Source organism: Brassica napus, chromosome C6, assembly GCF_020379485.1.
Source record: "Brassica napus cultivar Da-Ae chromosome C6, Da-Ae, whole genome shotgun sequence".
Taxonomy (NCBI): domain Eukaryota; kingdom Viridiplantae; phylum Streptophyta; class Magnoliopsida; order Brassicales; family Brassicaceae; genus Brassica; species Brassica napus.
In genome coordinates, this window is record NC_063449.1 from 4,776,720 (window position 1) to 4,802,300 (window position 25,581).

Consider the following 25,581-nt stretch of genomic DNA (forward strand, 5'->3'; position numbering starts at 1 on the left):
CTGTTTTGTGAATTGCATGTCTACTCTTTTAGTTGTGAATTTTTTGTAAAATCAGTAATAATGTTTTCCAAGATGTATTAAATGTGCTAACAATGTGTTTACACATTTACAAATCAATGAAATAATAGACTTCAGTAGCCTTTTTCTTATCTTTGGATCTCTCATATGCAATAATAAACTCCAATGGCCTTTTTCTCATCTTAATAAACAAGAATGTTGGTAGCTTTATATTGATACAACATTTTAAGAAGCATTTTAACCCTTCTTCCAACTCATAACAATAGTCATCATTATTGTCTATAACAATAATACTTAAGAGATGGAAACAAACAATAGTAACTAGTCAAAGCATATCATATTTTATTATAAGTTTACGTTGAAAATCTTAGTCAAATTTAGTAAAACTAAGGGAGAGAACATATTTTGTAAATATGAGTTTTACATATCTTGAAGTTACTTATCACTCTTAAAAATATAAGTTATTCAAAAACTAACGTAGAAGACTTAAAAACTAGCGGGGAAGACGCAGACGACTTCAATCTAAGTTGTCCAGACGACTAAACTATACGTCGTCTGGTCAACGCAGAGGTTATTTTTGCAATTGACTTTGAAATCTGTTATTTCGGACGACTGAAAAATAAGTCGTCTACTATTTTTTGGCTAAAAAAAAAACTCCAAAAAAGCTAGACGACTTATATTTCAGTCGTCATAGGTTAGTTTTGCATTCGACTGGATTATTTCAGAAGTTTGACTTTTCTGGACGACTTACATTTCAGTCGTCTAGTGAAAATTAAAATAATAATATTTTTTTAAAAGTAGACGACTTACAGTTAAGTCGTCATAGGTTAGTTTTGCAATTGAAAAAAAAAACTTCAAGATTTAATTATATACAGACGACTTATAATTCAGTCGTCCACGAGACGACTGAAATGTAAGTCGTCCAGGATTTACGAGGTTTGACCAGAATCTCGGAAAAAAATCCTGGACGACTTACAAGTAAGTCATCTCGTGGACGACTGAATTATAAGTCGTCTGTGTATAATTAAATTTTGAAGTTTTTTTTTTCAATTGCAAAACTAACCTATGACGACTTAACTGTAAGTCGTCTACTTTTAAAAAAATATTATTATTTTAATTTTCGCCAGACGACTGAAATGTCAGTCGTCTGGGGAAGTCAAACTTCTGAAATTATCAAGTCAAATGCAAAACTAACCTATGACGACTGAAATGTAAGTCGTCTAGGTTCTTTGGAATTTTTTTTGAAACCAAACAAAAATAGACGACTTAACTTTCAGTCGTCTCAGGTTACAGATTTCAAAGTCAATTGCAAAAATAACCTCTGCGTTGACCAGACGACTTCCAGGTAAGTTGTCTACAGCCAGACAACTTCTCAAGTAAATTGTCTGACGAACAGATCTGGAAAAAAATTCGATGTCATACCTTAAATTGGTGAGATAAGTTCCTTAGCATACATAAGGCTTCTCCAAGCACACAGAATCACAAACGAAAGTAACCCACCCAGAATCATTAGCTTCTATGACTTTATGAACCATAAAAAATGTAGAATCAAAATCTTGGGTTTTTTTAGCTCATTGTGGAGAGAAAGTGAGAGATATGTTGTGTTTAGTTCACAAGAATGGAAAAAGAAGAAGGGTAAATCGATTTTGGGAGCATTAAAAGCTTCAAATTGGTTGTTCATGGTGGTTGTGGTATTGATGACAATGGCAATCTTGTAATTACTTGAAGATGATGAGGGTGAGAGAGTAAAAATGTCATTTTCGAAGAAAAAAAGAAAAAAAGAATTGATGGCATTTTCGTAAATTATATGAATTTGTGGGGTGAATAGGACAAAACCAATTTAAAAAAAAAAGAAGTTAGTTTTGTGTTTGACTTTAAGTTATAGGTCAATTCTGCAAAAAGCCCATATTTAAATGTCAAAAAAATATGTGCATAGCGTGGACACATCAAAGTACTTTTATTTAAGTCTAGTTAATATTATAGAATATCTAACTTTAATATTCATATTGATAATTTATATAAATTCTTTTTTTGTTTCATTTGTTATTTAGGGGTGCATATTTTGGATCAAAAATCTTTTATACTATCAACCAAACCGTCATTAGGAAATTTAAATTTGATATCAAGCATTTATTGTAGTTATGGATATAAAAATTCAGTGACATTGAGAAAATTATAAACAACCATAACTCATATAAATCAAACAAATAACAATAGCCAATAAACGTATTTAGATTTTAGAAACCATAACAAAATAATAAGTTACAAAACATGTATTACTTGTAGATAATATAATGACATATATATATAGATAGATAAAATTGTTTTGATCTAACTAAACTAAATATAAAATAAAATTAATTATGATATTATTATTAATAATTTATTAATATTATTATTAATTATTCTGAATATAATGACAAATCATCAGCAAAATCATTGTTTATTAAAAACTAATGAGTTGGTCCTTGAAATTTAAAGGGATTTCAAAATTTGCAGGAGCCTAGTAAGAGAGGATGCATTGATCTTCGTGTAGATATTTTCAATAGGATAAAGAATTAGAAGAATTTCTACAATATGATGATCAAGATCCACACTAGATGTAACAGGGTTGACGAGGCTTGTGGCCTCTTCTTTGATATGCAAAAATGGAGCTATGTGTTTTAAAACAAATCTCTATTTCGAAATTTCATGGAAATTTATGGATTGAGAATGTTTTTGTTGTGGTTGTAGCTGCAAACAAGATGCTGAGACTTGGAAATTTACATTGCTCTTATCAATATGCTCATGGCAATTGGAAGTGAGGACCTTTAACCCGAGACTGTGGAACTCAACCCCTCGACTATAAGCGATTTACACAATATTGATGCCATTAAATATTTATGTATTTTGGCGCGTAAAGCCCTAGCTTTACCAGCTTTAGATCAGAGCTAGCACTGCTTATAGCTGTGTGTAACTTTTCTCAACATCATATTAATGGTTTTGGTTCAATTCAATAGTCAAACTGAGGCTAACTTTTAATATTTAAACGGGTTTCTTTATCAAAACATATAAATATCATTACGAATGTTATTACAAATGTTTATTAAAATTAATTGCAACCCTAAATTTATGTGTTTTAAAACAAAGCTCTCTTTTGAAGTTTCATGCAAATTTATGGATTAAGAACGTTTATGTTATGGTTATGGCTGCAAACTGGATGCTGAGACTTAGAAATTTACATTGCTCTTATCAATATGACCACGACAGTTGGAAGTGAGGACCTTTAACCCGAGACCGTGGAACTAAACCACTCGACTATAAGCGATTTACACAATATTGATGCCCTTAAATATTTATGCATTTTGGCACTTAAAGCCCTAGCTATACCAGCTTTAGTCTTTAGACCAGAGCCGGTATTGTGTGTAACTTTGCTCAACATCATATTAATGGTTTTGGTTCAGTTGAGTAGTCAAACTGAGAATCACTTTTAATATTTAAACGGGGGTTTTTATCAAAACATATGAATATCATTACAAATATTATTAAAAATGTTTATTAAAATTAATTACAATCCTAACTTTATGGAGAATCTGACAAATTAGCAAAATCACATCATAAATAATAATATAGATTTCAAATTTATTTTTAAAACATATCTGAGATATATTCCTTCTATATTTAAAAGAATGATGTTTTTAGAAAAAGAAATTGTATTTGAAAGATTGATGTCACAGATTTTAGTTAATGTATTTTGTTTAAATTTTTTGTAAATTATAAAAATATGGATGGTTGAACATTGATTAGGAAACAAAAAAAAAACAAATAATGTAAAAAGTCACAATGAATAAAAATATTTATGATTTTTTAATATATGTGAAAAACTAAAACATCAATTTTTTTGTGGGTGCAAATTTTAAGATTTAACATCAGTTTTTTGTATAAAAAGAGAGTGTATAAATTCAGTTGCAGACAGAATTGGTAAGTTTCACTAATTATTCGATAAAAATGCAGTAAATAAAATAGAATGAATTCGTGTGCTTACGTGTCAATCTCTTATGCGTGGCTAGCAATGAGACGTTCTTAGCAAGTCACAACATAACGGCTATTTTTTAATTTTACTTACTCGAGAGATTAAACAAAAGGATTTTCTTTTTCTTAATTTCGTTTTTGCCTATATAAATATGAAGTGGACAGTCACAATTAGTAATAATCATCTCACTCTTCTACGCGCATTGCATTGATTCCGCTTATACAGTCGAAACCCTAAAAATTAGTTGTTTGAGTTTGAAGATGAAGAAATTATCGGTGAGAAAAGAAACTACTCTGTTCAAGAAACCTTCGTCTTCTTTGTACAAGGCACGAGTGGCTACGGTCTAAGTCCAAACACTTCAAAGGCCTTGGCAGAAGCTAAAGCCCACACATTGGTGTCTAGGCCCGTTCAGCCAACAGTTATGCTATGCAACGGTAACAGAGGACCAAAGCAGATGACGCCAAACTACGGTTTCCGTACGGCTGCTCCAGCTCATGTCACACAGCTGTGTAACAGATTTGATTCCTTAAAGCTATGTGCTGTCACATGCTGAGCTGTGCCCTAGTTGGACTCTCAGCTTTCCTATATATTCAGATGTTATGTAACCATTGTAAGCAGGAAGAAACCTTGAATAAAACGTTATCTTCTTCATCTCTAACCTAAGCTTCTCTTAGCTTACATGGTATCAGAGCCATGGATGGTGATCCGTTTACTTCTCCTTTAACCATCGTCCACTGCGTTACTCTCAAGCTAAATGACAAAAATTACCTCTTTTGGAAGTTTCAGTTCGAACAGTTCTTAAACAGCCAATCTCTTCTCGGCTACGTCAATGGCTCTGAACCCCGGCCCTCTCCAGCTGCAGTCGATTCATGGGTTTAACTCTTGACTCTTCTCCAGCTTCCGCTCAAGCTTACAAGTTCAGTAAAGCTCCAAACTTGCAAAAAAAAAAAAAAAAAAAAAAAACCTGCGACCAAGACAGCCTTTCAACACTGTCTTCACCAAGCCACTCCAGAGACCTGCTGCAGCTGTGACTTTGTCATTGAAAACATCAGTTTCAAAGAAAATCAGAAGATGTACAGAACCGGTCAGAGCTTGCTCATATGAAGAGGGAGAAGTCCGAGACAAGACCGGACTTGTTCCTTGTTTGAAGAAACGTCATGTTGTCACCAGATGCGAGCTGCCTCTTGTCTTTGTTCCTGCAACGGACGAGTACACTTGCAACAAGATGTTCTCGTTGAAGTTTCAGACAGGTCTCAAACTGGTTAGAGAAGAATGAAGACTTATTCAGCTTCCTCGCCACTTATTCACGGTATCTCTGTTTCTTTTCTTGAGACAGAACAGTGGATGATAAAATATATATGTCGTGTGCTGGATTGAGTTGATGCTGGTTTAGATTCTGGTTAAGATAGGTTTGGAACAGACAGGTTGAAAGAGATAGGCTTGTTTGGTTTTGTTACGTGTGGAGTTGGATGCAAGTTTCTGGCTTTAATACTAATGCACACAAGGTGCTCGGTGAAATGCCAATGAGACAGTCAGATTGTTTAGAGGCAGAGTTTTTTGGTAGTATACTGATGGGAATCAGAGATTGAGTATAGTTTTATTTGGTAGGTGTGGAAAGAGAGTTTTTCATGAGACACATTAGAAGAATGAAATGGGTAAAGTAAACCTAGATTCATAGTGAGACAAATAGTCCACAATTATACCTCTGAGTGAGATCAACTAAGCTCTCCAAGTTCAAGAGAAACCTCTGAGTGAAGCCATGTGATACTCTCCAAGTATAGGTCTGAATAGATCTCACACTAATGTTTGTCTACAATGGTGAGTAGAGCCATTTGTCAACATCTCAAGCATCCTACTTCATCTACTTATGCTCATCTCAAGCCATCTCCATCTGTGCTTTCAAACTCAGCGTATCTGCTCCATCCACGCTAAGTTTGCGGAAGGATATTGAAGCCCACACTGAAGCCCATCTTATGATCCATTAAGAAGCATATGTAACTATGTAACTAGGGTTTTATAAACCACTATATATGTCGTTAGAATACTTGCTAGTATGTAACCTTTGGCTGTCTTTCAAGCAGCCTCTCTTTTATCTTTATGAATCAATCCAAAACCTTCTTATCTTGGTGACAATCTAAGCTTTCCTCTATTTAGTTTGTTGCATTCAATAAAGCTCTCATGAGGTATTTCAATATCTCTTTTCTATCTTAATAAAGCTCATTTGAGCAAAGTCTAGTATTGTTTCAGTTTGTCCACATACCGTTCTCAAGAAAGCGTTCGAGCTTTCGGAGCTGTGCGGTGTCAACGTGTGCATCATCTGGTTCGACCGTGAAGGGAATCTTGTGAAGACGTGTCCTGAGAACGAAGAAGCAAAGGTTAGAGCCATGGCCGAGAGATACAGCATGTTAAGCGAACAAGAAAGGAACAAGAAAAGCACCAATCTCTCAGGGTTTCTAAACAAGAAGATGATGGACGACAAGAAGGAATCTCTCAAGAAAAAGGACAATAAATTCTCGGGAAAAGTGTCAGAGTTTATGGATTCTTTGCAGAGTCGGTTCCAGACATTACAAGAAAGTCTTTTTCTTGTTGATCAACAACCCAAGGAGGCTAGTGCTGTTGTTTCAACGGATCTATCTTCTAATCATCCGAGTACCACAACCACGTCCTTGAGTAAGTTCTCGATTCTTTTGTATAACCATGACAACGGTGATTTCACTGAGTTGGCCAACAACTCCTCTGGCTTTGAACAACCATCATCATGTAATCAAGGTTATGGTAGTAATTACTTGGATTTACTTCTTGGGGAACAACAACGCATGATGATGGCAAGCTGCAACAACTTTGATATTCCTCTTCCGTTTTCTAACACTTTTCATCAGTTTGATCATGAGTTTATGCAGCAGACACAACCCGTGTATCATGTTTTGGAATGATGCTCTCTTAATTAGGTCTTGATAGTTTGACTTGGTCAACAACTTCTTTTTATTATCTCTTATGTTTGCTACTATTGTCAATGATTGATTGACTAGGTAGGAGGAGGTTCTGATCTCGTAACTGTCTCTTTTGTCTTTAAGTGTAGATGTTAAAATTGTCCAGTTTTAGTAATTGTCTGTTCCTAAACACTCTCCAGTCTCTGTGTTCTTTTTGGCGAATACTTGTTCGACCAAATGTCTGAATGGGATTTTGGAATGTTGTTTTGTTTATTTTCCAAGTCTCTGCCTTTTTTGCTTGCAACAAATAATACGTTTTTCTGGTTTTGCAGTTTTCATTGTTTAAGTGCTATTATATTCTGAGATAAAAGGACTTTTGTTGATGATCTATAATAACGCTAGATTTAAACTCAGTGATATCTATCTATTTATAAGGACTATCATCATAAGTTATGTCATCTCATCACCTTGCTTTCTTAGTTTGATTCATGTTTCCATGTACTAGCTATAACAAACTCTACTGATTTCTTGTTTCAAATTTTATCAACAGTACTCTATTACCATGAGATGCCTTTTTTTTAAACCTGAACAAAAGCTTCTTCTTTTCTGTTTCAGGCAAAATGAAAGTTGGGACATTTGGGATAATTTGCTGCTATCTCCTTTATGTATCTCTCACAAAGACACACTACTGGTAGGTACTTTTGATATTAATGGTAAAACTTCTGAAGGATTAATTCTTAGTTTAATTTGTCGCGTTTCAAACAGACAATGGAGTTTGAAAGAGTGAAACAGATTGTTTTTGTAGAGGGGTGGAACTTGTTTTATACATTATGGTTAGTTAAAAAGCGTATAATTCAGAACAGAAGTTTTGGGGAGTGGTGAACGGTATTGTGGTGGTCAGGGACTAGGGAAACTGGTTCTCTGGAAACACGCCAAGGAGGGAAGATTTAAGATAAAGCCTGATTCTGTGATGATCTCCAACTTCCTTGATCATCAGATCATCGTACTTGTCTCCAAGCCTGGAGGAGAGGGAAGGCGTTGCATTTATGTACTCTACCAGAGATTCCTCGTTCAATGGCTTAAACTCCTCGAACGACATCGCTTTTGCTCTTTGCTTCAGTTTCAACCAAGTGCGGAGAGATAACAGAGAGATGATTGCAATGAATCTAGTTTTAAAAGGTACGATTTTTTCAGAGATACTCTAATTGTTTTTGGCTTCACATCTGTAGTGATCAGTCTATCGCATGGAGTGACCAACAAAATGGCAAATACTCCGAGCATGATTAATGGGTTTCTTAGCGTAATATAATAAAATGTGTCTTAACTTTTAACTACAAAAGCTAAGAACCGGTTCTTAAAAAACCGGTTCTTAGCTTTTGTAGTTAAAAGTTAAGAGACGGGTTATTATATTACGCTAAGAACTCCATCCTAAAAACTTCCCATTAATCATGCTCTCACACGCCCCTTTCAAGAATCGTTAAATAACCGATTGGTTAATGCTTGCCAAAGTCAAACCAGGTCAGTCAATTTTTAATATCCGGTTGTTTTCAATCAAACCCAAGGTCAAGTTCATTTTGGTTCGGTTTGATGTGCAAACATGGTTTAGTATGAGTTTAGTCTTTCCTTTTTGTAACAATTGTCCACGTTTACTTATTAAGATTTTTTCATAATGTCTATTTTTGTGCATTTCAAAATATAAAAAAAGTCCAACAAGCAACATATGCATACACTACACTCTCGTAATCTAGTCATTTTACAAAAAGAAATTATTGGAAAGTTAACCGAAAAAAGTATCAATGCATCCATGTCCATCTTTATTCTTGAGAGAAGCGCAGCGCCTTTCACTGCATCCATGTCATCTCATTCTATTTTTACCAACTTCTCAGCTAAATTTCAGGACAGGACACTCTAAGCTTGGAGGAATGGTGGTCGTTCTGACAAACTGGATTGTGTGATCAAGTGAAGACTCTAATGCTTTTAAGGAAGTTTTGCAGTTATTAACTATAGTATAAGATGAAGAGACTTGAGTGTGTTTGGATGTTTTTTATGCTTTGTATTATTGTATATATTGACAAGTGTAGCAGAGAGAGTATTTTGGACTCTGTTGAGCTGGTGTTGGCTATGTGCTAGAAGATTCAGCCTCTGTTCACAATATTCAGTTGTATAAATATTGATTATTACAAAGGAAAGCTCACTGGTCAGTTACAATGAATGTCCCTATGTATGTTTGTTTATAAACGAGTCAATTAGTTAAAACTTCTTATTGATAATAACCAGAAAAACTAATAAAAAATGATAAACTTGTCGCTATCTTTAGAGCACTTTCTTAACCAGACCAACATCCTTTAACATCCACTGTCAATATACTCTCGATAATTTTAGGCATTTTCTGTATATAGGGTTGCTGGATAGTTTGTAAGAACAATAAATATAATAAAACAACTATTGTACAAAAGAACATACTCTAAAGTAGCAAAACAAATGGATCGATTAAAAAAAATACTAAACAGAGCTTCATCACAACAAGTAACTCTCTCATAAGTCAAATCTACAATCTCATACTAATTGTTTAATCCATCGAGCACTTAGTTCATTTGATCTTCACATGGAAACTCGTAACGACACAATGGACAAACATGACTGGTCTCAAGCCACTTCACGATACACTCATCGTCGAACTCATGTCCACAAGCTAAAGGCACAACTGTTCCTCCATTCTTAAACTCTTCCAAACAAATCGTGCACTCTTCCAAGCTATTCTTCTTCTTCTTGTAAATTTTCCTGATTAGGGATTTGACCACGAGCTTGCTAGCGGGTCTAAACCGGGTGTTATTAGTGATCTCATGGAACGAGACTTGAGCGGCTTCTTCAATCTGTGACTGGGAGTCATCATCATCATCATGGAGATAATAAGGAGAGAGATCCAACTCAACCGATAAATCACATCCAGGAGAGTACCCACTACTACTGAAACAAGTTACAATAAGAACGTAGGCAACTAGATTCATAAACACATCTCTAATAGTGTCCGCGTCGATATCTGCTTCCTGCAGGAAACACATCAATTCTCGTATGATTTGACACTCGTAGTTTTCGTTCTGATCATCAAAACCGAAGAAGTCTTGTATGGGAAGCGAGCTAGTCGTGAATGACGTGTCAAAGTCATCATCGTCGCCAAGGATTGTGGCAGTGACTGTGATCGTGCCAGCATCTTCCGGTTGAGAATCATCAAAGACTTCGTGGTAGAAACTGGCTCTCATGACTAGTTTACTCAAAGAAAACTATTGAACAGGAATTTGACCGAATTTTTCTACGCGTTATGTAAAAGAAATAAGATGAATGGTTGATGATCGGTTTTAGGGTTGAGTTTGTATTTATAATAGATGGATTAAGAATGAGATCACATCAATTTCCATTTTTACTGATACCAAAGTCTAATATTTTCCTTTTTACTGTTTCTTTTCCTTTTTCTTGTTATATAGAATTACCTTTTTTCACGCTTATAGATTATGTCTCCGATCCGTGACACATCTAGTATTAGAGTTGATTTACAATAAAATTATGATTTGATATAATTTGCAGTAAAAACTATACGATAGAAATTGTAGATTTACGTAGTAGGTTTGATATAAAAAATGAGTTACTATTTTAGTAATATAATTGACCGGTAACATTTTTGATTTATAAAATGTAATAGTATTATTTAAAAAATATATAAAATAATATAAATAATATTAAATAAAAAGCTAATTAGATATATTAAATTAAGTAAAGATATTCACATATATATAATCTCCCACACATATACAAATAATTTATGTACATAACGTTTTAGTTATCAGACAAAATTAGCAATTAAAAATATATAAAAATTTTGATTAACTAATTATTGTGAAAATATATTTTTTTGGGAAATCTTTAGATATATTAAATGATTAAATATATTATACTAACTAATCCCCTATGCATTATTTGAGAAGTGATTTTGCCACATGTCCTCTCTATAATTATTTTCATAAAAATAATATGACATGACTACTAAAATTGATGACAAGATTTATAGCTTAATATGACATGGACAATTACATTTAATGTTAATTTATTTTTTAGTAAACTTTTAAAAATATGGTAATAACTCATATATTACATTTAATTTCGATTTATATTTTTGGAATTTTTTTAGAATATAGTAATAACACATAAATCATCATTAAAATAAATATATTCAAATATGGCATTAAAAATTTTGAAATATCATTTAATTATATATTTTTAAATTATACAATTTTATTACTAAAATTTTCAAAAATATATACAATTTTTTTAAGAAAATTATAAAAATTTAATCGTAAAATCATTAGTTTCTTATATATACAAATTTTATAAATATTGTTTACTTTAAATTTTTAACAATTATGCAATTTTTTACAAAATTATTTAATATATTTAATTAAAGTAAATAGATAGAAAAATATATCTAATATTATAATTTTAAATATATACATGCATACTCTTAAATTTAATTTAAAATAAACAAAATTATTTTTATCTTAATTTTTATGTTCAATTAAATCAAATTTATATTAAAATATTGTTAAGAAAAAAAAATTTAAAATATTAATAAAATTTTATTTTAGTTTTAAATTTAATTTACATTTATCTGTTAAAAAATATTTTAAATTTTATCATTGCATATGGTGCAGGAAAACACCTAGTATGATTATGGTTTGGCAGTTATTAGAAAACTCAAAATTTTCTTTAAATCAAAGCTTACATGAAATTGTTATTGATGTTGATTTAAGATTTGAGTTATCATTTTACAAAGGCTATAACTCAAAATTCTAACGCATCAACAATATATTACAACTCAAACACAACTTTGAAAAATTCAAAACTAATTCATGATTGCTAACATTTTTGAGTTATGCGTCCAACTCAAACTAAATCAAATGTAATACATGTTACAAAAGTTACAAAGAAGAGATATGATAATCTAAACCCTCACACATACAAGCCAGCGGACAAGACAAACAATCTCTACAGAAAAAATTTCGGAGCCAAACTACAACCGATTAATTAGCACTAAACACTTAAATTTCATAGAAAAAGTAGACCGAACATCAATTAACAAGACACCCTAGCAGACACAACACCAAGATCGGAAAGAGTTAAAAGAAAAATAAAGCACTCGAAGCCGAATTATTGGCAGATGCCACATGCATGAATTACTTCTAATGCTAATGCTCTTGAACATACCACAAGCCACAAGTTCAACCGCAATAAACCATCAAAAGGAGACGAAGCAATTTAACATTCGAACACCCACAAAGAGATGCACGAAAAAGCGAAAGTTCTTTTTCTTCTAGAATGAGCCGATGATTATATAACCAATAAGTACTTTAAAAACTGTTCCGAAACATGTAAACCAAGGAAAAACAAACTCTCCAAGAAAACGCATTCACCATCATAAGCAAAAAAAATAAGACATACCAACAAACAAGAGAAGAGCTAATCCAACAATCGAAATAAAAAGAATACATTAAACAAGCACCAAAGGTGAATGTACACATTTGAACCGATGAAGGAAACATTAAAAACCGAGACAATATTGATCTAGAACCCATCACGGCAAGAACACGCCAAGGAAGAACCCGACCTTTGTCAAACTAACATTTCTCCAAATATGGAAAACTAGATGTAGAACTGTTTTCCGAAGAAACTATAGATCTACGTAAACTATAAATAATGTGAAAATTTATAATTTAGTTTTAAAGGTTTATAAATTGATTTTAAACAATGCATAATTGATCTTAAAAGTTTTAAACATTTGACACTTTTGAGTGATAAAATTGCTAAACTATTTTCGAGTTGGAAGAATCCCCTCGGTCAAATTTTCAACATCATAAACTCTCAACTTACAAATTGTTGATATTTGTCACATTCCGTCACGATATTTAAGACGAAATGTAACCAACTTTAACATATTTAAAGTCAAAGATTTGTTATTTTAAGTTGAAAAGTTGTTTTATAATCCATCTTTAGTTAGTTGAAGAGGTCTTATTACTAAAAATGTCAGTAAAAAACTAAAGGGAAATTGGGGGCTATAGACATGCAAATAAAAAGTAATTCACGGTATAGCACTTTTACCTAACACATGTATAGACGCCGTCAATTATTATGTACTATCCTACCCTTCCCCTTTAACCGGCTAACCTGCTACAAGATAAAAAAAATATAACTTTTATTGTCCAAAGTAAATCGTGTCTCTCCATCTTCCACACAACTTCTCCTTCTCTCTTTCGTCGACGGTTGTTTCTGGAATTCGGAAGGTCCCGACCGCTTATTTGCTCCTAAGTCTCGCCTCTGCCTCTGATTGCAATCAACTTTTCATCTCCGTCGTCTACCCTTCTACTCGGCTTCGGCTTTAACGGCATCGGTGGTTCTGTTTTCCGCGACATTTTCGGCGGAGGGGAGTAACACCGCCGACATCTCCAACTTCACAGAGTAGCGGTTTCTTCAAATCTGTGACAACGCAGTAAGTTATTTCCCTTTCTGCTTCCTCTCTGTTTCTCTTATTTTATTTTCGATCTTCGCAAAATTAGGGTTTTTAATTGTTAAGTTTGTATCATCGTTCCTGCTGAAACCCATTGTTCCGATTACGGAATTCTGTCGTCACAGATCGAACTTTGTCAAATTGATTTAGGGTTCGAGTTTTCCCGGCTTGTGTGAGGGTTTCTTAAATTTGAATTGTTTCACATAGTATGCAAACTATGTGGAGTAGTAATTTATACCAAGATGTGTAGAATATCATTGCTAAGAATTGGCCTATAATTACACATAGTATGAAATTTCAGATCTGGATTCCATCTAGAATGTAATAGTATTCGTATACCTTTCAATCATTTCATGTATGATAGTATCATTTTCCGTTAATGTTTGCTTTGTTTCACTTTGTGTTTGGGTGTGGTTCAGTGTGACGTTGTTAACCTAAGTTATGCTTGATTTGGTTCATGGTCTAGGAATATCGATTATTTTGTGGAATGCAGGCTGCAACGCATATATATGTTACATTATCTGTATATTTCATTGGTATGTGTCGTAGTGAGTGGAATAGTTTACGGTTCATAATATTCCATTTCATATGGAAAAGTACTTCCACATGATATGCTTTTCCATTTCGTTGCCTGTTCTTATTCTGTTTAACTCATTAGTCATTTCTATATTGCATATGACACTGTGAACGCATATATATGTTATGTTATCTATATATTTCATTGGGAAGTGTCATGGTGAGTAGAATAGTATACGGTGCATAATATTCCATTTCATATGGATAAGTACTTTCACATGATATGCTTTTCCATTCGGTTGGTTTTTCTTATTCTGTTTAACTCATTAGTCATTTCTATATTGCATATGCCACTGTGAACCATCTTCACTCTTTGACTCTCTTTCTTTTCATTCTTCAGGTTTGGTATGGAGGAGTTAGAGCTTCCAAGTAGATTGTTTGAGACATGCTGCAAACCCATTGGCAAGAAAAGGGTTAACAACTATTTCAATCTTCGTTGGATCGAAGTAATAAAGAGTGCATTAGAGGATGAGGACCTCACAATGTTGAGTGCGTCACAGTTTGGCAAAGTACTGAAGATGGGGTCCCATACCTTCTCGGTTATGTTTATTCACTACCTTCTTTCACGACAGTTGATCACTGAGAAGGACTCCGAACTATGGTGGCTTTTCGTGGGGAAACCAATTCGTTATGTTATTCAAGACTTTCACTCGTAATTGGGCTCAATTGTGGCCAAATAATGGACGTTCACCATCAGGCGAAGGGTAAAGGTGCGCATGGTAAGGGAACCGGAAAATCGACATCATCGAGCGCTTCTCCATCAACATGGGATGTTCTGTTTGGAAGGGAGGATAAGCCCACCACCAGCTGGATAATTGACCGCCTTGTGAAGGGAAATAAATATAAGGATCCGTTAGCTCGTCTCCGCTTGGCCTTGTTAGTGTTGGTTGAAGGTATTTTGTGCCCCACATGTGGCACAACGAACATCAGACCTGAGGTTGTGCGGATGCTAGATAATCTGGATGAGTTCCTAAACTATCCATGGGGGCGTGAGTCATTTCTCCTTGCGGTGTGCAGTACAAAATCTCGTCGTCCCAGTCATTATGTGTTACAGGACACAATGGCCATCCAAGGATTCTCGCATGCCATGGTTCTTGTTACAGTTGCTGCTTGCCCCTCGATACTACTTAAGCCCGGAGCAGTTACCCTCCTGGATGATGAGTCTAAAAGCAGTGAAGATATTGTTAACGAGTTGCTTGATAGGAAGTTCAGCGTGAATGTCGTCTCAGCCAAAGCTGTCGACCAAAAGGGTCAGGTAACATTTTCTAAGTGCTCTCGCCATGTTACACTCTTAATTGTTCGTATAAGCGTGTCATTTGTTTTTTTTAAGTGATTTGTTGTTTTTATTTTGGGGAACATCTAGTGTAGTAATTTTGCAGAAGATTTATGGAATATCATTGCGTATTTGTGCTCTGTTTATGACATAGTATGATTTCCTAAAACTGGTTTCCATTTCGAACGTCATAGTATGCATATAGTATTCCAGTCAAGTATCCTGTGTATGACAGTATCAACTACTATTATGTGTTGATTTGATGCCGTTTTTGGTCCGCTGTGATGTCCATCTAATGTTCTTATTCTTTGTTATGCTTCAACTTCATTGAGAAGTTTTTGAATTTTTTCAGGCTTTTGTGCGATCTCTTATTAGATCAGATGAAGCTGGTGAGGAGTTATATCGTGGGTTGGAAGACACGGAAGACGAAGCTGTTGATCACCTGGTTGCACTAGCTCGTGATGACTACCCTTATGAACACAACACATGGATAGGTGGTGTGAAAGCAGATGATGTGAAGGTGAAGAAGGGCCACCCTCTCCGAACTGACGAACACGAACCTGAAGAAACTGATAGGGAATATGGGCAGCAAGGAGGTGGTGACGATGTCGTCCACTCTGGAGAAGGAAGAGGCCAACCAAGTATGAGGCAGGGTGAGGCGCCTATTGGTGGTCGGCCTACTTCCGCTGATGTTGAAGATTTGGTTAGACAAGCGGCTGAGGCGTTTGAAGCACAACTGTTACCTATGTTTGAGGGCTACATGGTCAGTATGAAAGACCACATTTCTAAAGAACTCAGCAAACTCATGACTGAAGTAGCTTCCGCCAATTCTTCTATTGCGGCGGTGGAAACTTTTGTTAAGACTGAGTTAGCCACTCTGCGCAATTCCACCACCGGAGTTGACATGTATGGGGAGACCTGTTTTGAATGTACACAGTGAAAATATCTTGGTAATTACAACTCATAACGTGGCTTCCCCCTACTCTCTCAATTGGAATAGCTGTAAACAACTAATAGCCATTTACTCCATTGCATGCGTCGTCACCTCACCTACCACACACGTCAAGCTTCTAGATAACACATGTAGTAGATCACTTTAGTGATTCTCTATTTCTATTTCATCTAGTGTATATGAAATGGAAATGATCTTATTTGCACTCCCTCTCTATTTAAATTTGGAGTTGGGTTGTGTAAGTTTGTACGTTTGGTGTTCATATATGAGGTATTTGCAATGATTTAATTTCAGTAAAATTTGGGTTGTCTATTGATTAGTGTTTATATTTTTCTAACTTGCTATTAATGTTCATTATCACTTGTTTGGTTACCATCCCCATTATGTTTGTATATCACGGTGATCAATCTTTGATTTAATTTCACAAAGACTTGAGTTACCTATGTATTGGAGTTTATATTTCTTTAACTTTGGTTTAGTGTTCTATTATGATACCCAGAAAGATCTGGGTTAGGTTGCATACGTATTGGGGTTTATATTTCCCTATTTTGGGTTTATTGATTACTATCAACTCTTCTATTGTCATCCCCATTAGTTTTGTATTTCATGTGGCTCATTAGGAATGTAAATACATGTATCCAATCTCCCATTAGCTTACTTAGATATATACAAGATATACTATGCAGCTATGAAATAATTGACATGAGAAATGTTAAATGGAATAGTAATTTTCAGAAGGTAATGACATAGTACATATTATTTGGAATATAACTTCTCATGTAATAAATGCTGTAAATGTTAATTCAGATTATAACAGTTATATATGAGGTATTTGCAATGATTTAATTTCAGTAAAATTTGGGTTGTCTATTGATTAGTGTTTATATTTTTCTAACTTGGTATTAGTGTTCATTATCAATTGTTTGGTTACCATCCCCATTATGTTTGTATATCATGGTGATCAATCCTTGATTTAATTTCACAAAGACTTGAGTTACCTATGTAATGGGGTTTATATTTCCTTAACTTGGGTTTAGTGTTCTATTATGATACCCAAAAAGATCTGGGTTAGGTTGCATACGTATTGGGGTTTATATTTCCCTATCGTGGGTTTATTGATTACTATCAACTCTTCTATTGCCATCCCCATTAGTTTTGTATTTCATGTGGCTCATTAGGAATGTAAATACATGTATCCAATCTCCCATTAGCTTACTTAGATATATACATGATATACTATGCAGCTATGAAATAATTGACATGGAAAATGTTAAATGGAATAGTAGTTTTCAGAAGTTAATGACATAGTACATACTATTTGGAATATAACTTCTCACGTAATAAATGTTGTAAATGTTAATTCAGATTATAACAGTCATATATTATGACAGGCTAACATTGGCATCATTTCATATAACCAAAATAGAAGGTCACAGGGTTTTCAGTTCCACAAACACGGTGTTTATTATTACATGGTCATATAGCACTTACTAGCTATATCACAAATACACCCATAAATGGCATTTCTGCACTTATGTGTGTATTTAGCAACAAAATCCATCACTTACCCATCCATGTTTGTGTCTGCACTTATGTGTGCACTTATGTGTGTATTTAGCAACTCATCATCAGAGTCAGAGTCTGTGTCTGAGGGTGTTTCCATCCTCATTTTTTTCTTTCCCTTCTCCATCTCTACACCAGGCTCAGGCTGAATGCGTTGTCGAATATTCTGCTCCGGTTCTCGGATTTCAACTCCACCTATTTGAAATGGAATAGCTGATGTTCTTGTGTATGCTATACCACTAATTGCGTGTGGAATAGCATCGAGAATTTTGAGATTCTTCTTCCCTGGACAGCCCCTTGTATCTAGAATGATCACAGTGTTGTCAGCCATCGCAAATTCATGCCAGACATCATCTTCTATGTCACAATCGTCTCTCTCTCCGTCACGTCCAGCGATTGTGTCATTTATATATGAAGCTGCCTCCTCATCATGCGCTTTGGGACTCCTTACTGAGACAAGTAAATTAACTGCCTCTATTGATCGTCTCAATTCGATGAAGACCCCCAATTCTGTGTCATCTGTTATGTATTGGGGCATATCAAGAGCTCCACCGTCAGCTGAGATCCATTCCGGGTATTGATAAGATAGTTTAAAATTCACTCCTTCATAAGTTGGATCTATCTCCTCTCTTACTCCCCTGACTAAATCAGACATGTTCATACCGCTGTAGAGGTTAATGTAGTGCTCACCTTTGAAGGAATGGTCTGGTTCGAAAACCCATCTTTTATGTGTGTCACTGACCCAAGCTCCAACAACCAGTAAAACCTTATGTTTGCTATTCATCTGCAGTTAGAAGTAAGTGGAAATCCATTTATACTTTAAAATGTATTCTATTACAGATTCAGAATAGTATTATTCTATCACAAAATAGTAAATTTGCTATGAAACCCGGGTTATTAGAATATTCTCACACGAAATTGCCTCCTCCTTCCTTCAAAGCTGTGAATCTTTAAATTTCTTCACTTTGTTCCTTCTGAGTACTTTGTTGCTTCAGATTTTCTTCACATAGATTTACAGTGATTATTATATGGAATACACCATTTATGGTTTGCTTTGAATACACCATTTAAGATTATCGGTACTAATTTCCACCACTCGTATACCTATCCACAGTGAAAATATCTTCAGTAAATCTACCTTTTGTACGTGGCTTTCTCCTACTCTTAAAAACGGAAGAGCTGTAACCCACAATTGTAAATTTATTGCAGTAAATACATCATTGCCTTTCCCCAACCGCCCACTCAACCGTCTTTGTTCGTGATTATATTAGTAAATTACAAACATGGTTCTATTCTACATTAGTCATGTCGAATGGAAACGTTCCCCATATAAAATGGATGATTTATACCATGTTGTTTCATTCAAAGCTTTTGGTTGTCCCTGTCCAACTGCCACATGTACGTCTATTACACATGCCCTAACCTATATTTTCCGTACTGCCTCATGTCTTGCATCTATTTCATCGAACAAACCAATACAAAATGACTACATATTTGGACGTGTTTTGTTCTGTCTTGATAGTTTGTACCTTGTTCTTCTTATTCTCCGTTTCTATCTTGTGTTCTATAACCCAACCACCAGTACGTTGTGTTTGATCTGCGTCCAACTTTATAAATTATATGGTTCTGTTACCATATGGAATAGTTCTACCATATATAAAATAGTATCCTCTATTATGTGTAATCGTAGTTGGTAAATGAAAATTAAACTTCTTTGCAGTGTTATGAAGGGAACATAAGATGGTAACTTATTTTTGCAATATCTGATTTATTTTTGCAATATCTGAGTTCATTTTGGGTAAAGTATTACGTATTTTGCGTCTATCATGCACATTTCAACTGTCCAATGTAGATGCTTTTTCAATTGAAACTATATTTGTATTTATATTATTCTATCTGCAATATATAGTATGGAACTACATTCTGGGATTCTCCGTTAAACAACGTTGTTTCTTTTACATTTAAACTTTTCATCAAGTCGTCTCTCTCCATCTTTTCTTTCCTTTGATTTTGAATATGGTTTATCCACGCGCTTCCTAAAGTGTCTCATTGTTATTATGGGACACAAAATCACCACGTTGTTTTCTCCATGTGTTAGAACTGGTAACCTGTTATGTATAAGGATATAACCGGCAGGAAAGAAGACAAAAAACGAATGACTGCATTATGTCAAAATCTTGTCTATTTCCTTGATTTATCACCCGAATGTGGCTATTAAGCCAATTACTCCAAAACTAAAAACTAATTGTGAAAAAGTCGGAAACTGTATGAAGTGTTGTAGTTTTTTTCTGAGGGAATAAAAACAACATGGTGTGTCTCTACAGCAGATTCAAATAAAAACAAAATGTCAATACAACGACAAGTAGTTAGCATGTAAAAGTTGGAAATAGTATGAAGTGTAGTTCATGGTGATCTCATTAATTAAAAAAAAAAAACAAATCTGCGGAGGAGACGTTAAACAGAGTACTCACAGAGAAGAATGTGGACGAAAGGAGAGTTAGTGTGGGTGAGATTAAACCCTTCAGATTCATGGATTCCGGGTCGGATCCTTGATCCATCCGAACCGTTTGGAATCCTCGTTTTCTTCTTCGACCTGATGGAACCACGCTACGTTCCAAAACCCTGTCTCCGAAGCTTCGATCGCGATTTCGAAACTCTGGTTGCAGATTCATGGAGGTTCCGCCGCTTCGTGAACAGAGCTCTGCAAACGCACTTCTGGAACATATCCTTTGGGCTTTGGTGTTCTTGCCAATCGCCGATCGATTCGCCGTACTTGGACAGAGAAATCTCACTCCCTTTGTCTCCTCTTAGTTCGGACTCGGCTCTGAGTTTTGTTCGAGAGATGGCCGTTTCGCGGCGAGTGCCTCTTCGGATATTAGCTGAGACCAACAGTTCCACCGCTCAGATCCTTAGCTTTAAGCGTTACGCTGTTGATTTCAATCGCTCTGAATCTTTTTATGAACAAGTTATAGAAAGTAAGTGTGAAAAGTTGTGCTTTTTCTGGGTTTTGTATGCTCAGATTAATTAGGAAAGAAAACCCATTTGGTGTTTGGTTCGATTAGTTATAGAGGAACTTAAAAAAGCCAACTTTTAAAGTTAAATCTATATGCTCTGCTACACGAGCAAGGCCAGGCCAAGGCTTTTGAGTTGTTTGTATTCTCAAATAGTTCTGTCATTGTTTGTACAGGTGCAAAGCTAATGGATCGCGCAGAAGAACCACATTGGTATCTCGATCCCTCCAACAAGATAGACTGCATCGACGACATGGTTTCTATGTTTCCTGAGACAGAAGATGCTGACGTAGACAACAGCAGTGATTTGAGTCTAAGAGATCCGTTGCCCAAGGATATCCATTGCTATTCTGTTGATACAGTAGTTCAGACTTGGAATACGAGGAGCCCTGTGATCAGCTCTGATTCTAGCGTGATGAAAGCTTGTGCAACCATGGCTCGGACATCTAATCAAGAGGAGGCAGCACACTCGCTGAAGAGCAGAGAACGCTGTCAAGTTGAGCAGAGTATTTGCTTACTGAATTCAGAATCTCGTGTTGTAGATATAATAGAGGAAGACACCACTCTTGCTGCCCAAAGAGAAGCACCTCCTGAAGTCATGATTGAAACGCATGATGACATCACTGGTTCAGATGATAGAACTATGACATCCGCAAAACAGTTGTCACCCTTGCTTGATGCGAGTAACAGCAAGGCTTTTCTGGCAAAGCCTGTTTCTTTTGTTGTTTTGGAAGCCTGCAAGAATCTAGCTTGTTCAGTGGAAGATTCATCTGCTAACCCAAGAAGCAAGCTTGATAGATCTGTGATGAGCGCCAATACCCTGGATGAGGACCAATCAGATAGGAATCATTCCAATGGAACACGTGACAACTGCCCTGACGATGCATTAGAGTCCCATCTGAACGCAGGGCAGGTTTCTCTACATATTACCGGCCCTTCAAACAAAGAGTTCCGTTCTGATGATGTAGGCATTGCACCTGTGGAGCAGTTACATGACTTGGAAGTTGCAACAACTGTCAAAAACCAGACCAGTGCAGTTGATAATATCAGATCCACTGGGGCCAAAAGGAAAGCGAGTCGAGACAAAGCATCTGGTAACTCCAAGAGAAGGAAGAAAGGATCCCAACAATCCATTTCTGCTGATAACCTACAGCTGTTGAAAGATAAGCGTTTTGCTGATCCAAAATGCTTGCGAATGAAATTCTTGAGTACACATGTGAATCTCCCATCCAAATCAGAGCTGTTGAAGAGATTCAGCGTGTTTGGGAAAATAGATGCTTTGAAAACTGATGTAAACCCAGGGGGAAGGTCTGCGAAAGTAGTGTTCCTGCAGAGCATAGACGCAGTGACAGCTTATCAATTTGCAAGAAGCAAAAAGTTTAAGCTAGGACGCTCTAAGGTAGTGTATCGGCTCGATGCCTCTGAGGGAGACACTGAAGTAAACAAAGCTCCTTTGTCTCGGAAGCCTCAACAGTCTGTTCCATCACCAAGATCATGTCTTAAGAAACATGGTTCGGTAGATAAAGAAGAGGAGAGAAGTCATCTCAAGGTGAAATTCGAAACGACCAACACATGAAGACCGTCATTAAACTAGTTTTGTGCATAACTTGTCCTCTTGTATTAGTAGCAAAGGCCTATACCTTACGTAGAACTTGCAAGTCTTTTTTTTTTTTTGCGCTGAAGGTTGTATTTTCATGCGAGAGACGACGTAGTTTACACATGAATATATAAAATAGCTTTGAATGATTTCGTGTGACTAGGTTTGCATTATCAATCTGCTTCAAATTATTTTATCTGTTTAGAAAGTTGGGAACTTGATGAAGAAGAAAGGCTAAGCTGAGAGGAAGTGAGCAAGCTGCCAATCTGGTATGATCAAAACTCAAAAGCAAAAGTTTACAACAAGGCTAAAGGTAAAAGTTATAGTAAGGCAGGTCGCTTCCATGAATGATCATCTTCATGGTTGTTGGATTCACTAGGTCGTTTGCACTCGCATTTCTTGCAAACAGTGTTTCTCCTATAGTTCAAGAAGTCGCATCTGCCAGAAGAAGAAAACACATTAAGACAAGAGAAGAAGGGCGGTTGGTTAAGGATTATATATACAAAATGCCATGGTCTAAATTAGAGGAGGAGAAAGAGAGACGCACGAAGGACATTCCCATTCTCCAGGCTCAAGTTGCCTTGGGGGACGTTGTTCCCTACACTGTTTACACTTTTTGTTGCTAGAAAAGTTCATGAATCCACACCTAAACACACACACACAAAAGTGGTGGAATCAGTAAACAGGAGCAACTAATCAAACTACAAACACAAAAAGATAGACGCAAAGGAGACAATTTAGAGGCAAGGTAAAGATGAACCAACCCAGAGCAGTTCCAGTCTCCCTTTTTCATTTCAATATTCTCCATTGAACTTCTCTTTGGTCCCTTTGCTTTGCATTTCAGACAGCTCTGGTTTCTTGAGAAGTTTGAGAAATTGCACCTGTGGAATCAGCAAAGGTTATATTCAATGATGGTTAAGGCTTCTTTTCCGGAAAAAAAAAACAGGCACTTGTCAGAGTTAAGACTTACTCAGGACATAGCCAGTGTCCTTCCTTGACAACAGCAGCAACAGATCGTCTGTCAGCTACTTCATTGCACTCTCGGCATCTTTCATTTCTCGCAAAGTTCAAAAAGTCACACCTGTAGAGAAACACACAAAAACTATGTCAGAAAATCTACAACAAAAACACTCAATCTTAGAAGAGCTAGACATTCTTAGAAGTCACTTACTTGGGACACGCCCAATCTGCATTGTACTGAGACCGAACACGCTGAGAAGGCTCATCACTCCTCGATTTAAAAACCCTCTCCTGAGGAGGCAACGCTACCTTGGCCGCAGGTTTGGGCAAGACAGGGTTTACAGGCTTCTCGCTGAGCTCAAGCAACTCCAAAAGAAGTCTTCTTGCAGACTCATGAACAAGCTCTCTCCCTGATGGAACCTCTCCTCGAGAGACAACAACCGAATCAAGCGCATTGAACAGCAGCAAACGCATGACATCAACGGTTCGAGCATCAGCTTCTGATTCCTTAAGTATCACATAAGCTCTATCACAAGAGCTACGAAGCTCACAAGAACCACAAACCTAAAACCAAAAAAGATTTAACATTTAATCCAACGTTTTAACAAATCCTTAATCTAATGAAACCAATGTTCAAAAATGGCTAGTGCAAGTCCGAGCTTTATAGAGTAGTAGCGACTAGGCAGATTCGGGGCTAGTCCAGGCCTAGACATACACGAATAATCAATTTATTATATATACATTTTACATTTATAAAATATATTTTAGTTTTTAAGTTCAATTATAGAATTTATGTCAAAATTAGATATATCAAACAAAACAAAAATTAGACCAATTTGTGGATTTGTACTAACATTATTACTTAATTTAACAACTTTAGACCAATTTATATGGATTTAAGCCAATTTTAACCGATTTACAAAGTACCTAGTTGACACCTAAGCAGATTTTTAGAACCATGAATGAAACAATGTGTACTTAACTTACATCTCCTTCGTCTAATTTAACATGAGCTCGAATCCTCTTGGATGAGTTAACAGTCTTGCGAAAGAGATTAGGGCATCCACGCTCCACGAGAGCTTGTATATCTCTCGACGACAAGGATCTGAAAATCAAAAGGGCAATAACGACATAAGTAATATGAACGTTTATGATGAGAAAGGTGAGAACATTTTTTAGACCTAAGGACGTCGTAACGGTCGCGAGCGAAGCTGAGACAAGCGTCCTTCACTACGTTCATTTCTTGGTAAACAGTGTCGTCTTCGATGTTTTTGGTGAAGTAGCCTTTGGTCTTCAGGCGGTCGACGAAGTTTATCCACTCTGGCCATGGATGGGGAGATGGAGAATCGGAATCTACGGTGGCTGCTGCGGCGGCGGTGGCGGTTTCGTTTGAGAAGCATCGGAAGCGGAGAGAAACGGAGGGGAAGCGATTGAGAGAGAGTGGAAAGGAGGAGGGGTTTTGAGGTCGGAAGATTGAGTTTCCGACTAGGAAGATTCTGGAAGAGGACATGTTCTTTGTCTCCGGTAAGATCCCACCAAGAGAGAGTGAGGTTTTACGAAGGGTTTTTTGGTCGGCGAATGAGTGGATAAAGATATGGCTTCCGAAGTGTCAACTATTTCCAATTTGGACCTCTGATTTATTATGTGTATCATTTGTTACCCCTTTTATTTACAAGTTTCAGTTTTCCACCTGAAATGTCTCACATGCCTTTGTTATTTTTATCATGTATATTCCTTAATTCCTTACGTAAATTTCATTATATTCTTAGAGAGTATTCAATTTTGAATTTTGAAAAATATTTGAAATGATGCTTGTAACAGCTTCGGATAATTCTGGAAGAGGACACGTTCTTTCTCCCCGGTAAAATCTGACCAAAGCGAGTTAGGTTTTTGGAAGAGTTTTGTCCGGAGACTGAATAGATAAAGATATGGCTTCCGAGTGTCAACTATTTACAGTTTGGCCTCTTATTTATATAAGAGTACCATTTGTTACATCCCGTTTAGTTACAAAATTGTATTTTTGCACCGAAAATTTCTTACACGCTTTGTTCTTTTTTTCTTCTCTCAAGTACATTAGTGGATGTGTAAATTTCATAATATACTTACAAAGTGTAATAAAATTTAATTTTGAAGTGA

The 25,581-nt window shown here is 35.8% G+C and overlaps 5 protein-coding genes across 5 annotated transcripts; 3 read left to right on the plus strand and 2 right to left on the minus strand.

The window, feature by feature from the left end:
• The first annotated feature begins 4,651 nt into the window (after positions 1–4,651).
• LOC111204645 (agamous-like MADS-box protein AGL53) lies at positions 4,652–9,172 on the plus strand. The gene is made up of 3 exons (XM_022699828.2): positions 4,652–6,700; positions 7,576–7,651; positions 7,862–9,172. The coding sequence occupies exons 1-3, from the start codon at positions 6,415–6,417 to the stop codon at positions 7,866–7,868; spliced, it is 369 nt and encodes a 122-aa protein (XP_022555549.2). The 5' UTR covers positions 4,652–6,414; the 3' UTR covers positions 7,869–9,172.
• A 228-nt stretch (positions 9,173–9,400) lies between these two features.
• On the minus strand, positions 9,401–10,679 carry LOC111204045 (E3 ubiquitin ligase BIG BROTHER-related). Its single transcript, XM_022698242.2, has one exon. The coding sequence runs from the start codon at positions 10,218–10,220 to the stop codon at positions 9,546–9,548; it is 675 nt and encodes a 224-aa protein (XP_022553963.1). The 5' UTR covers positions 10,221–10,679; the 3' UTR covers positions 9,401–9,545.
• Positions 10,680–11,666: 987 nt separating this feature from the next.
• Positions 11,667–16,321, plus strand: LOC111204103. The gene is made up of 2 exons (XM_022698306.2): positions 11,667–15,344; positions 15,715–16,321. The coding sequence occupies exons 1-2, from the start codon at positions 14,688–14,690 to the stop codon at positions 16,300–16,302; spliced, it is 1,245 nt and encodes a 414-aa protein (XP_022554027.1). The 5' UTR covers positions 11,667–14,687; the 3' UTR covers positions 16,303–16,321.
• Positions 16,322–20,305: 3,984 nt separating this feature from the next.
• LOC111204643 lies at positions 20,306–22,634 on the plus strand. Its single transcript, XM_022699826.2, has 2 exons — positions 20,306–20,852; positions 21,065–22,634. The coding sequence occupies exons 1-2, from the start codon at positions 20,357–20,359 to the stop codon at positions 22,462–22,464; spliced, it is 1,896 nt and encodes a 631-aa protein (XP_022555547.1). The 5' UTR covers positions 20,306–20,356; the 3' UTR covers positions 22,465–22,634.
• Positions 22,635–22,655: 21 nt separating this feature from the next.
• Positions 22,656–25,042, minus strand: LOC111204644 (zinc finger protein VAR3, chloroplastic). Its single transcript, XM_048759526.1, has 7 exons — positions 24,627–25,042; positions 24,433–24,550; positions 23,657–24,009; positions 23,456–23,566; positions 23,250–23,366; positions 23,033–23,131; positions 22,656–22,923 (listed from the first exon to the last, which is right to left on the minus strand). Exons 1-7 carry the CDS (start codon positions 24,953–24,955, stop codon positions 22,806–22,808), a joined length of 1,245 nt encoding a protein of 414 aa, XP_048615483.1. The 5' UTR covers positions 24,956–25,042; the 3' UTR covers positions 22,656–22,805.
• Between the last annotated feature and the right edge of the window lie 539 nt (positions 25,043–25,581).